Here is a 14,277-nt window from a genome sequence, read left to right as displayed (position 1 = left end):
TCCTATCACGTTGCAAAGTGGAAAGTATTTTTTAACTGCTGACTTTTTCACTCACTTCATGAGGAGTTACAGTGGGGAACTGACCTCAGTCATTCTCTGTTAATGTACACGACTGACTAGAACACTGGAACAGAAATCAGGCCTGTGTTAGTAATGTGTTTTTCCACTTACGAAATTGAAATGTGGGTACTCTGTTGCCATGGATATTTGCTAGTTAAATATGCTGAAAGGTTTAAAATGCTCTCCCGCTTTTGTAGGACCTCATGATGATGAGCAGTAAATTATCCAAGAAGATAATTACAAATTATGGGTTAGGATTAATACGGACTAACAATCATTGACTGTAGTTTAAAAATTCATGTTACCTCTCTTGTGATTAAAAACTGCATTTGTTTAAATCTCTCTTTTAAACAGATATTTCAGTTACTACTAAAGTAAATATAAATGATTCATAGATTCTGGGAAGATAATACTAATTACGTAATAAGGCAGGATTTTAACCTTAGAATGAAGTAGTATCTTAGCATTTGAAATAGTTTCAAAGAATTTTGCTTTGCTGATCGTTTTCTTTGATATATGTGAGTAGTCTTAGAGCTTGAGAAATTATTTTACTGTTGAGCAGGAAAGCATAGAAAATTTAAAGAGTAATTCAGCTGCTGTACTTGAAACCTAGAGGTACAATTTGAAGTTGCATATCAGCTGTCACAGAAATGAGCTTACTCATAAAATTTTGCTGCACACTGCAGAAAATACAGCAAAGGTTTGATTTAATTCTCTCTGTGTCACAACTACTGATTATAATATAAATATACCAGATATTGTTGCCTGTGGAAAATATGGGATGAGAATTATTTAGCATTTTATTCTGAAATACTCGATATATTATTAGTTATAAAATGGAAATTTGCTGATCTAATAAATATACAGGAGCCCATACAATTAATTGTCATGTACATTTGCTGCTGTCATCCAATATCTCCAGTTGACTACCTGACATTTCTACTTGGGTGACCTTATTATTTAACGCTAACCTATTATCTGACGCTGAGTTCTTGATCAGTAATGAAACTTCCAATAGTGTTCCTGTGGGGAAAACATAGACTCTGCTTTGTGATGTGTCTTAGGGTGTAGTGAAAAATGACTATTATCATTTCAAAGGACACTTGTACTTTCCTCTTTCATTATTACTGCGAACTCTCTATATCCCAAATTGCATTCTTCTCTCATTCCAAAAACTTGCAAGGCAAGATGTCCTTGCATAGTCGAAAACAATGGACTTGCGTCCTACTTTGGATATTGCCACTAACTGTGTGAGCCTCTCTGGATATCACTTTTCCTTTTTTTCAATTTTTTTTTAAACTTTTAAATCATATATATTCTATTACAGTTGTCTCAATTTTTCCCCCTTTGCCCTCCTCACACATCCCACCCTGCCCCCCTCCACTTTTCCTTATTTTTAAAATGAGGGTGTTAGACTGGAAGATCTATAACATTGCTTCAGGCTTTTTGCTCTAAAAATTGAGTTGTTTAAGTGCATCACCTGAATGGGTTGTATGACTGAAATGTTGCCTGCTTTCTTCTGGTCTCACGTTGGTCATGTGTTACCCTTATCCATTCAGTTATAAAGAGCCTCGTAAATAGCTTTTATTCAACATTTTCTCTGTTCTCATTTTTCTTTCCATTTTTGCTTACCTTAGTCCAGGCCTAGATCAAACTAGAGCACTAATTCCAGTCTTTCCTCACTCTGTTGTGTCCCCATACTGCTTTTTAATTCATCTTCCTTCAAGACCAGTTTCATCAAGTTACTTCTACTTAGGAAATGCTATTGGCTTACTTCTACATACTGTGTACATTTTTGTTTCTTCTCTTAGCTTTCAAATCCATAGCAAGATTTTGTGTTTTAATCATATTGTTTTCACTAACTTCATTCTATGTTTTTCCATATCTTTTACTAAGTTATTCTCCTTACCTGAATGCCTTTTCCTTTTCCCCTTCTGCCATTCTGAGAGACTACCTTGTGAAATATAACCCAGCCACATTAGTAACATATGAGAGTCTCTGAAGGTTTGTGCTACCTTTTTAAGGATCCAAAACCATGGTAAGAGACATAAAAAGCAAAATATGCCTGCTTCTTGAGTGTCACCTATGTGCCAGACATATTATCTAATTTAAAGCTTCCAAAAATCCCTTGAGGTGGATGGCATTAACCATAACATCTACTGATTTTGAGGCTCAGAGAAGTGAACCAACCTTTGGAAGATCAAACAGCTAGTAAGCAGTGGAGCTGGGATTTGAACTCTGTTTGGGATCTTTTTACTTCTCCCTAAAAAAGTAGACAAAGAATCATTAGTTGCCTTCTTTACACCCACCACTCCCCTGCAACAAACACATAAACTGAATTAAAGACACAGATTTAAGTGCTTAACATAATCTGGCAGCTGGCATATATATGCTCAAGATTTAGGTGGAAATTTTTCCTAAATTTGGAGAGTATAGATACTTGAGAGTTCCTTTCTCTACCTAATTTATCAAAGGAGCTTGAAGTAGGAGAGGCCTTTCATCTGATGAGTGTTTCATTTTCTTTTAGGAACCCTAGGGAGATCTTTAATGGAGTAATGTGATTTAACTTCTTTCAAAGAGAAAATAGTAAGACATTTTCTTTCTTGACATTAAAAGCTGAAAAAGAGATGACCTTCATGTGTTCATTTGTTCAGTAATCATCCTTTATGACAATGACTAGATGAACATAAGGGTTATGGGTAAGCAATTCAAGCAGTGTTGTTAATGGTATTTTAAAGGAAGTCATACAAATTGTTGGAAGCTTTTGATTTACTTGAGTTCACCAATGACTGTCAAAGTGAAAATGTGGTTTTTAAGAGTAGTAGCTGACTTGGATAGTTTCCTTCTAAACACCATGGTCACTGTGCATAGTGATGAACCCTATTTTTCTGGTTTCATTCCTCTTTTGTATGTGGTTGACTCCCCAATGCCTGCCCCCTTGTAGCTCTCCTAAGCTTTAATCCTGCACCTTCAGCTCGCTGCTAGATCTTTCCACTGGTGACCTGTCATCTCAAACCTAACAGTCATAATTTGCTATGTTGTATGATTGTATGTTCATGTTATTGTATTATGTTCCTGAATATAAAGTTCTTGTGTGAGGATCATGACTTATACTCCTTTGAATCTCCTGTACCCATTGTAGCGCTGTGGGTAAAATAGGAAGCCAAGTACATGTGATTACAGTAATCTTCTTGGTGAAAGTAGCTTTTCTCTTTTGGTAACTTCAAAAGCCCTAGTATTGATCCAGAGTTCAGTTAAAATTGCAAAGCCTATAGAACTAAACAACAACGACGACATTCTGTTTTGTATCTTGTAAAACAAAAGCATTATCTTAGAAAATTGTCATGTACTCCCTATAGAAGAAAAGATTTTCTCTTCTGTGATGAATGACTTAAATAACATTTATTTAAAATTAAATCCATTCTGAGTTTTGAAGGTGATGGATATGTGTGTTACCTTGATTGTGGTGATGGTTTCAGGGTATATGCATATGTCCAAACTCATCAAATTGTATATATTAAATATGTTACAGTTCTTTGAATATTAGTTATAAACCAATAAAACTGTTAAAAATTCATTTCACTGGCTTTTAATAGGCAATATAAAATTATAGCACAAATTTTTGCTGTTCATTTCACTTTAAACTGATTTGATTTTCTGTGTACTTCTCCATTGCCTAACACATTGTCTCTTACCTTTTTCTTTTCAAATTTTTCTTTTATAATACTTCTGGTCTTTATTTTTTTTTAAGATTTTATTTATTTTTAGAGAGAGGGGAAGGGAAGGAGAGAGGGAGAGAAACATCAGTGTTTTGTTGCCTCTTGTGCGCCCCTAACTGGGGACCTAACCTGCAACCCAGGCATGTGCCCTGACTGGGAATCAAACCCGCAACCCTTTGGTTCGCAGGAGGGTACTCAATCCACTGAGCCACACTGGCCAGGGCTACTTCTGGTCTTTTAAAGTGCTCTGATTTATATTTTAAAGGGCATATTTTAAATTATTTTAATTGTCTTGAGGTTGTTAATACAGACTTGAGGACCAGGACCATGATTTATTTGTCTTAGATATTGGCATTATGTCTAGCAAGTGTCTGGCAAAGAACCAGGTAATGGCAGATCACTCAGGTCTCCTGAGATGGAGACCAGTGCTCCTTTTTTATTATGCTGTGTGAGCCCTAGCCTGTAGTTGCATTATGAGTTAAAAACATCAATGATGATTTTCTCTAAAGTTAGCACTTTTAAGAGGTCTTGACTATGTTTTTAAGCTTTTGGAAGCTCTCTCACTGAATAAGTGACTATATACAAAGAGTATATTGATGCTGCTGCACTAAAATAGGACCGAATCAGAATTAATGTCTTCGGATTCTGTATTTATTATGTCTTTCATTAAAGTACGGTAATTTTAATAAATATAAAATATGTTGTGGTATTTAAAATGTGTTTTTAAAAAATTTTGCTTTCCCTCCCCTTTCTCCCTATATTGACGAAGTTACCAGGCAGCGACATTGCCAGCGGGAGTGACGTGCTTTCCGATGTTATACCCAGCATCCCAAGTTCACCTTGCCTGCTTCCTAAAAAGAAAAACAAGCACCGGAATTTAGATGAGCTTCCCTGGAGTGCGATGACAAACGATGAGCAGGTAGAGATCTCAGCATTCTTAATTAAAAGCACCTATGTGGAGAATAGGTGACGTTCAAGTTCCTGTTTAAAGTCACAGGGTAAATGTGGATTGCTTAGTAAATTTGAATTTGAGCTATAACTCACTGTTTTATGGAGATCAAATATACTATTAAGTGCTTTGATGTTTAAAACATTATAAATGAGACACTAAATAATCAGAAGTTTTGGCATTGATCTTGTTTATTATAACGTTTCATCACACAGGTGGAATATATTGAGTATCTGAGCCGTAAAGTCAGTACCGAGATGGGTCTTCGGGAGCAACTAGATATTATAAAAATAATTGATCCTTCTGCTCAAATCTCTCCTACAGACAGTGAGTTTATTATTGAACTTAACTGTCTCACAGATGAAAAACTGAAGCAGGTATGAGAAAATACATATTGTTCAGCTAGTGAAAATAACAGTGTTTTTATAAAATGTATACCTAAACAATCATCTGTAAATACGTGTATAATTAAAGTCAAAATCAATGCTGTGAAATGTAATACTTGAGCAATAAAAAAAGTAATAAAAAAAAGAAAAATGGTAATATTTGAAAATACATGGTTTTAAGAGGTTTTATGTACATTTCACCTGGTAGGACCTTTCTGGGATCATGTGTGTCTAGAACTTGCTTTTTAGTTGTGTAGGCTTTAAAACTTAAATTCACCACATTAGTGGTGGTTACACTAAAGTACAGACTTATTCTAACTCAGCTTATAAAAGACTGATTGGCAGAATGAAAATGCTGATTATTGAGAGGTATACTTGACCATCTGAACTGAATGATTTGAGTAAAAGTCTTATGGAATAACTGAGCTTGGCTAGGACAAAATGTAATTAATTTTTCCTTCTGCTATTCTGAAATAGACATTTCTGGTACCTTCTAAACACAGTCTTTACTGCAGTGTTTTTGCTGTCACATAGCTAAATGAATACTTAGGTTCTACTTTTTAAAAATGTTTTGCATTTATCATCACATATGAAACATTTTTCTCATTTTGGCATTTTTCTCAACAGACATACTATAATTTCCTGTATTCCAGCTCATTTTTCATTATATGGTAAATTGCTGCCTTGCCTTTGAAAGCAGATACCATGTGCCCCTAGCTAGGATTTATTGAACACCCTAATGTTAGTTATAATTAGCAATTTACTTAAATTGTCTTTAGTGGAGACCTTTTAAAAATCTCATCTATTTTATTTTATTGTTAGTTATTCTCTGAGTGTTGTTATCCTATATTCCTAAATTCTGGAGGCCAATAGTCTTCCATTTTCTGATTATATATTATGGGCTTTTAAAATGTGGCTCCATAATATGTATTCTAGAAGTTTGAACATTGTTAAGAGGTTTCTTTTTGTCCTTATTTCTATCTATGTGTATCTCTAACACTTTTGACAGTCTTTTAACAGAAGTACACCATTCTTTTTTCGTCCGGTATTCTGAGCATAAAATGTCAACTAACAACACTAACCAGCTTTTCTCTGTGTGTTCCAAGGTCAGAAACTATATCAAGGAGCATAGCCCTCGCCAACGGCCTGTAAGAGAGGCCTGGAAGAGAAGCAACTTTAGCTGTGCAAGCACCAGTGGAGTGAGCGGTGCCAGTGCCAGCGCCAGCAGCAGCAGCGCCAGCATGGTCAGTTCTGCGAGCAGCAGTGGGTCCAGTGTTGGAAACTCTGCTTCAAACTCCAGTGCCAACATGAGTCGAGCACACAGTGACAGCAACTTATCTGCAAGCGCAGCAGAGCGGATTCGGGATTCAAAAGTAAAATGTCTAATCAATACAAAACTTTACCTTTCAGTATTAATATTAGTATTCCCTCATATAGCTTTCTTGGAGTTAAACTTATGCTGCTATCTAGATGCCTATGGGTTTTGGTTTAAATTTTTTTGGTCCTCCATTCTTTTATTTAGTATACATATGCAGATCTGTCTTATGTGCAATATTTGGTTCTATCAAATAATCAGACCAAGGCATTCTATTGTAATACTCCCCAAAATAGATTCAGGTACAATAGATCTTTGTGCACTTCATGGACAAAGCAAAACTTAAGACTTCATTACTGATTTCAGTTTTGAGGACATACAATTCAAAATATACATAAACTGGGTTAAGTGATAAAAGTGGGCTGAAAGAAACCACAGGATTCAGAACAATTAAACCGCATATTTTGCTTGCATTAGAGCCACAACGTGAACAGCAAATTGTACATATGGCATAACCCTTTCACTTCATTGCGAGGAACTTCTGTGGCAACGAACTTCATGACAATCGAACAAAGCCCTCCAGGCTGAGTGCTTTGAAATGCTATTGTGACCTGCATAGCATTCAGTTCTATCTGATTTTTATGTCTGTTTTAAGTAAGATAATTGATGGAAACAATGAGTGAGTCTCAGGAATGATACTGACTGCAACTTATTACTGAGCAGATCTCACTGTATTGCTGATATTGTTCTCTTTTAGCTCCTAAGAATGTTCTGTCTTGTGTGTGTGCTGAATGTTTTCTTAATGTTTAGTCTTAAATGTTTCTTCTTAGCCCTTTTAAAGATGTAATAATGCTTTCTCTAATTTCTGTCTACTGTTTTCACAGTTGAAAAAGTTCTGTATAATATTGTTGGGCATATAAAAAATAGGAGATACTAATATAAGTATATGTATGGTTTTGTGATGCCTAGCAGGGAAGTTCAGTCCTTGCAGTGGTGGCAGTCTGGAGCCAGCTTAAGGAGGATAAGGGTGTCTTTATAACTCTGTGGAAACCAGTGGTGACTAGAAGATACACAGTGTTTCCCCTCTGGTTTTTACCTAAATAACAGAACATAGCTGGCTTTGTCCGTTGCCAAGAGATTCTTCTGGATGTGTGGTCATTCCTTTTTAGCATCAGTTCAGCAGTGACAAGGAATGGACTACTCACTGGGTTTCTAATGGGCCTTTAAGATAGTACTTGAATAACATGGAAAATACATGATTCTTTTCCAGTCAGTAAAAGGGCCAGTGCTTTTGGATAAAAGACATCTTAAAAGTGTAAGCATTAGAGATTTTGGAAATGTTCTCTATATTTGTATTCAGTATTGTTCAGGATGTGTTCACTCTGCACTGACACCAATGTACCTTAATTTGATTTTTAAATCTTTGAAATGATTGGTTATCCATACTAGTCAAAATTATCAAGTTTCAACCCTTCCTTATCAGAAGATTCACTGGTCAGATACCATAATAATAGAATCTTGAAGAATCAAGAATCATTTTCAGGTCTGAGCCAGTGGCTCACTTACTGGAACCAGGCTCATACTGCAGAGGAATTTGAACATCTCTAAAATTCTGAAAATAGAGATTTGGATCAATAAAATACTTTGGGGTGGATATGCCAGAACTAAACCTTACTGATTTAGAAATTTTTATTTTGACAGAAGCGATCTAAGCAGCGGAAGTTGCAGCAGAAGGCCTTACGCAAGAGGCAGCTGAAAGAGCAGAGGCAGGCTCGGAAGGAGCGGCTCAGTGGGCTCTTCCTTAACGAAGAAGTGCTGTCCTTGAAAGTGACTGAGGAAGACCACGAAGCAGATGTAGATGTTTTGATGTAATAAGGGTGAAGTTATCAGCATTCTTTCTAAGCATTAAAGCGTTCAATTCTTATTTGTTTACGTGCATCTTGACCAAACTTTTGGTTAGAGCTGTGCTGATATACCATTAATAATTTAGACCAGTGGTTCTCAGCAGGTGGTCCTGGACTAGCATCTTCAACATCACTTGAGAAGTTGTTAGAAATACATACAGTAGGGCCCCACTCCAGATGTAGTGAATCAGAAACCTTGGGGGAGAGACCGAGCATTGTGTTTTAACAAGCACCAGGTTACTCTGCTTTATCTTTTTTTTATCCTGAGGACATTAATAACCTGAGGACATTTCATTGCTGAGGGAGAGAGGCACTGGTACATTGATGCGAGATAGAAACATCGATTGGTTGCCTCTGGACGCACCCCATCCAGGGATCAAACTCACAACCTGGGTATGTGCCCTGACTGGGAATCGACCCACAACCTTCCAGTCCACAGGATGAAGCTCCAACCAACTGAGACACTCCTGCTAGGGCTGTGCACACTAGTTTTAAGAACCACTGATTTAGTAAATGTTTTGACTATTTAAACTTTAATGTGGTTAAATAGGCTTTTTAAAATACTAGTACTCTTACCATTAAGATTTCAAGGTATTGCTGACAAGTAGTTTATTATGTCAGTATATGTACATGTATAGAGATCATAATTCAGTTTCCTTAATGTTAGGATTTCTTAGTTTACTTTTTCTAAAGGGCCATAGCATAATTCTCAATTCCTAGTGGAGATCTTTTTTTGAGGTTGTGGGGATGGAGTATGGATTGCTGTTTACAATAGTGCCTTCATTAGGTTTAGTACTATCTGTTTTCATTCATTATTATTAACTCATAGTTGTAAAAACAGGCCCTATTATCTCTCTTCTTAGATTTGTTTTTGCTTTTTACCGTATGTACACTTAGAATCCTTTCTGTAAGTAATGACTACTGAGGAAATAATGTTACTAATAGCTGAATTTTAGACTTGATGCTATGTTGATTAATATTCAAATGTGAAAGCAATTAAAACAACCCATTCTACTTTTTCATTGATTTCTGAAGTTTTAGGCTGTGAAAATGTCTTCAAGGCAAAAAATATCTTAAGTTCTTTTTTTTCCACACAGCTCTAATTTTTAAATATTTGGTATAGCTTCTGGCATGTGAACAGGTTAACGTTCAAAATTAACTAAAGAAAACCATTACAGTTCTGCTAAACTTCTCTATAAATCATTAGAAATACATACAGCAGTGAGATAATAGGGAAAAAAAACCCTTAGCTTGTTAGCTGTTAAAGTAGAACTAATTTTAAATGTGGAATCATGGAGTTTCTTTAAATGCTCTCAAGGAGAGTTTGTTATGAACATTCAAAACTAGTGTGATTTCTTTTCTTCTACCACACATCTTTAATCATTCACATGGGCTAAAAGAAGGAAACTGATACTACTGACAATCAAGCCGCTTTCTGACTTTCATAATTTTCATTTTATTGTAGATAACTTTTGGAAGGTAATCATGATACTATAGGAGTTGTAGTTAATATTTTTAAAATTAGAGTCAGGTTGATGGGAATTTCTACACTTTTTTAACTTTTTATTCACATCAAGTAATTTGTAAAGATAAAAATTAATGACCTAAATTCTTAATTTAAAATTCTTTATCTAAATATAAAGGCATAACCTTTGTTTATAGTCAGGTGTTTTGAAAATTGGATTTCATCATGGTTCCTTGAAGGTTAAAGAATTGAAATTGAGGATAAAAATTGCTATATTGCAGCTTTGTTAAGGTCTATAAAATTTTGAAGACCATTAAATTCATACTTCAATTTTACTAAAATAAAAATTTGTATGTGTATGTGGTTATTAGTTGGAGTAGTCCTTCTGACTTTCCCCTTATCCTCTCTTTGATGCTCCTAACCAGTTTAGAGGGCCCAAAGAGAGCTTGAGGATGGACCCCAGAATACTCTGAGGAAGATGGGAAGGGCCATCCTCTTTGTGTTTTCCTTTTCAGGTATAGGGAGAGTAGATGGAAAGAAGAGCAAACAGAGCTAAATTCTCTCTCTGCTCTTGTCAAAAGCAAAATTTCTGTGAATGATTGTTCTCTTTACCTACTATTCAAGGAAAACAGTCCCCTTTTGGAGAACATAGAGCAGAATTTCTCTGGTTAGTACTGGGAAACAGTTTACTTGACAGTGACCAGGAAAAGGAAATCCTAAACAGGGTTGTGATGTAATAAGACTAATTCTTCTCTCCCAACAATCACATAGTCTTATTACCTTAGATTGAACTTAAGTCACTATTAAACAAGTTTACTAAAGCACCGCAAAGCCAACTTTAAAAGTATATGAAGTTTTGAGAGTTCATAGTAAAGTATGCCATGATACTTTGTATAAATCTGGATGAACTGTTTTTACAGTTATATAAATTAGAAATAGCCCAGAAAGTTGGTTTGGAAGAGATTGTAATGCTTCCTCTGATTAAAATATAAAAAAGTAAAACAACTTGGGATTGCTTATGATTCAAGAAGGAGATTGCAAACTCTTCATCCCCCTTCAAAAAAACCCAGCAGAAAAATCAAAAAGTTCGTGTCTTTGTCAGGTAAATAATTCAAGTTTGAATTATTTCTTTTTTGGAATAAGTAATAACTTATTCAATCTGGTATGTCTCTGAGTTCAATTTAAAAAAAACACAACTCAGTATTGTTTTCTTTTTAAGTATAAGCCCTAGCTAACCAATTAATAAAAATGTGAAATTTATTTGCTCAAATGTCAATTCTCCGCTTTAAAATAAGCTTTGTTAATGCAGAGCATGATAAAGTCATCTGAGATTCATCCACATTTTATTAGAGGTCTTGTGTGCATGTCAATTATATCTCAATAAAACTGAAAAAAAGAGAGACCATGGAGGTCTGTCAGTCCCCACCACAGTTTTTTAAAGTATGAGCTTTGAGTTAAACAAAGTGGCATGTCTTTTTCTACAGTTTTGCAATGGAATTAAAGTAAGGACAATGTTGTTAGTATAATGCATAGTGGAGTATAAAGGGCTAGTTCATTATGTCCCAGTAAGGACTTAGAGCAAAATAACCTTTTTTTCCCTTGAGACTTGTCTCATTTTTTCTTAGGCTGTTGTGGTTTTGACCATTTTTTCAGTCCTTTGTGTTAATTGAATATTGCTGAATTAATCCCAGAAACTGACTTGTAACTTAATGACTTTATGGAATGGGTGGGCATCTCATTTTTATAGTTTTTAAAGTGCTAAATCCCCTCATAAATGAAAAATTACAAGAAACAAAAGTATAAAAGAATACAGATTCTGATGACTTTTAAAAATTGAAATTTATCAAATGTGTTCATATTTATGCTAAAAATGTTATTACATGACAAATATAGAAGTCTGGTTTCCAGCTTCTCTAGCAGAGATTTTTGTTCGTGGCTTATTCTGTATAGCCTCATGTGCCTTAAAGGTGAACTCTATACTTTTTGTCAGTGTGACTTTTCCAAACTAAAAAATAATCTAAATGTTGATATTTGTTTTATAAAATGCTCATGGCAATTGGATATCAGTAAGCAAAGCCATTAAATTGAAACAATCAATGGTAACAGAGAGTATAAGAAAAAAAACTTTCAGATTTTAAATTTCATTTGCATAACTTTGTTTGGACCATCTTGGCCATTGAAGAACACTGAAAGTTATCTAAAGTATGCTCAGTGTATTCTTTTATTTTTTTCCCCCTGAAAAATGTCATATGCGAGAATACTTTTTAAAACCAGACAAACTCTTAGTATCTGGAAGGATAATTTTTAAGGCAGTAGTACTTCAAGCACAGATTATATATAGTAAGTTGATTCTCTTGTTAACTTTAGGGATTCTTTGCATTCATTTGTGAACAGCTGAACAATCCTCACACTTTTAACAAATTACCTTTTATCACTCCTATCTTCAAGAAAAATTTTTGCTTGGAATTGGGAGGAAGTTACTTAAAGTCAATGTATAGTTAGAGATGGTTGATAGGAAAATTCTCAGTTGCATTCAAACAATAGTATTGATGGTGAGCACACTGACATTCAACATCTCTAAACTTAGAGGTAAATTTAATTCTTAAAAGGACTATTAGTTAGAAAATAAGCATTTGTATAACATGTACTGTGATAACTTTGGATTTAAGTCTGACAAAGTAAGATAAATTTTGTCTTTACAATGAAATGATGCTAAGTGGGTAAGAAGCATCTGAGAGATACTTAGACCTAAGCTTCTCTGTCAGCATAGTATCTGGAACATAGCTCCTTAGAATGCTTAATTCTTATTTCTTTGGAAAACAGCTTATCCCAAAACGCTTAGAAGGAGTTCAAATTCCTCTAATTAGCTGGCTATTAAGAATAAGGAACTTGCGTGGAATAGCTGCAGATCTGAGTTGACTAAAATTTTATTTTCATATGTTTTCTAATATTAAAATTACTTTCAGCTCTCCTCACAATTATATTTTAAATAAAGGTTATTAATGTTTTAATCAAGTTCAACATTATGGTAAATTAATTTTTAATTTGATATTCATATTTAACTCAGAAAAACTTGGTCTTCTCAGATTTCAATATGTAGTATTTTTTTCTTTATTGTTAAGTTTCTATGTTACATTTTTGGTCAATGGAATCTATGGAAATGTGTGCTCTTTTTTGTGGTAGAGGATGGGAGTAGAAAAGAGGAGAATTGCTCTAATTATACATATGCATTTTGACTATATAAAGGTAGCTATAAACTTAATGTGTATAAATGACAAGTTAACATTTACATATTCTTAATTGTTCTAAGGAACAGTGGCCTGAAGCCATGGCTTGTTTTGTGGAGCTGGTTGCTCTTTAATGGTAGCAGACCAGTTAGATTTAAGTGGAAACTTTTGAATTGGGTTATCTAACTCATCCAGCTCAGGCTTTTGGGAATAGAGCAGACTATGTCTGTTCCCTGTAGTGGATCAATTTAATTTTCTTTTTAAGTACTCTAATTTAGATATAGGTATTATCCATTTTAAATCTTTGTGTTGGGAATTTAATAAGACTGTAGTCAAACGCTATTAAAAATAAACACAAGTATATGTAAAAATTTTCTCAGATGGTTTAAAAATTTCCATTTTTTAGTTTAAAGGTTAGTTCTATAGCATCAATATCATAACCAAAGCAAGTAGGAATTCGACTCATTTGGAGAATCTTCAAGTAGTCTTAAATGCTGTAATATATCAGATTGTTAACTAGGATTTTTTCCCCTGTATTTGTGCTAAATGTATTATTATATTAATGCACTTTCATATATATAGCTGTCTTCTCTACATTCTGTACTTACTATAGTGCACACAAAAGCTGTTTTTCCTAAAGCTGTGAGGGAAAAACAATAGCTGTAATACAAGTCGTTTCTATTTTGAGTTCCTTCTTGTACTTGAAAGTAGTAGCTCAGTAGTTAAATCTAAATGATTATGTATGGTTGTAATTAAAACTGGCAATGTGGCAGAACTGTCTTTTGAAACAATATCAGAATGAAAAGAGTTGTTTTGGATATTAAGGACTCTTGTAATGTGTTGTTTCTTTCTTTCTTTCTTTTTTTAAATGTACAATGAAGTTTCTACAAAGCCCATTGCTGCTGAATCCACTCTTCTTCATGTTCCATCCCAGAACATTTATCAAGGAAGAATTGCTCTCTTTCCTTTTGCTCACAGTTTGGTTAAGGCTCCGAAAGCCCCAATTTTCCAAATTTCATTGGCAAGTCATTTTTTTCTGGAGAGATCAAATTTCTAGAGAGATTAGCATTCATAGAAAGTGAAAATTAGGTCTAAGTTTTATTTAAAATATCATATCTATTTTCCTTATATATTGACCTAGAATCTTTTCAAGTTATATAAAAGAAGTGTCTGTGAACAGTTTTACATGCAGATACAGAAGCAATTCAGCTGTTCAGCAGCAACTTTATCTCTTGCCACTAGAGGGAGGTCT

The 14,277-nt window shown here is 34.5% G+C and overlaps 1 protein-coding gene across 1 annotated transcript in view; it reads left to right on the top strand.

Annotated features, from left to right (window-relative positions):
* FAM199X (family with sequence similarity 199, X-linked) overlaps positions 1 to 14,091 on the top strand; it is a 33,958-nt gene extending 19,867 nt beyond the window's left edge. The window contains exons 3-6 of the mRNA XM_054561882.1: positions 4,549 to 4,698; positions 4,944 to 5,105; positions 6,221 to 6,487; positions 8,131 to 14,091. Of these exons, the coding sequence (XP_054417857.1) occupies positions 4,549 to 4,698; positions 4,944 to 5,105; positions 6,221 to 6,487; positions 8,131 to 8,301 (750 nt within the window). The 3' untranslated portion in view covers positions 8,302 to 14,091. The remainder of the gene's footprint in view (positions 1 to 4,548; positions 4,699 to 4,943; positions 5,106 to 6,220; positions 6,488 to 8,130) is intronic.
* Positions 14,092 to 14,277: the final 186 nt, after the last annotated feature.

This window comes from Pteronotus mesoamericanus, unplaced genomic scaffold (assembly GCF_021234165.1).
Source record: "Pteronotus mesoamericanus isolate MK-2021 breed Mesoamerican mustached bat unplaced genomic scaffold, CSHL_Meso_final scaffold_550, whole genome shotgun sequence".
Classification (NCBI taxonomy): domain Eukaryota; kingdom Metazoa; phylum Chordata; class Mammalia; order Chiroptera; family Mormoopidae; genus Pteronotus; species Pteronotus mesoamericanus.
The sequence above is the reverse complement of the archived record's forward strand: the minus strand, read 5'-3'. Positions and strand labels throughout refer to the sequence as shown.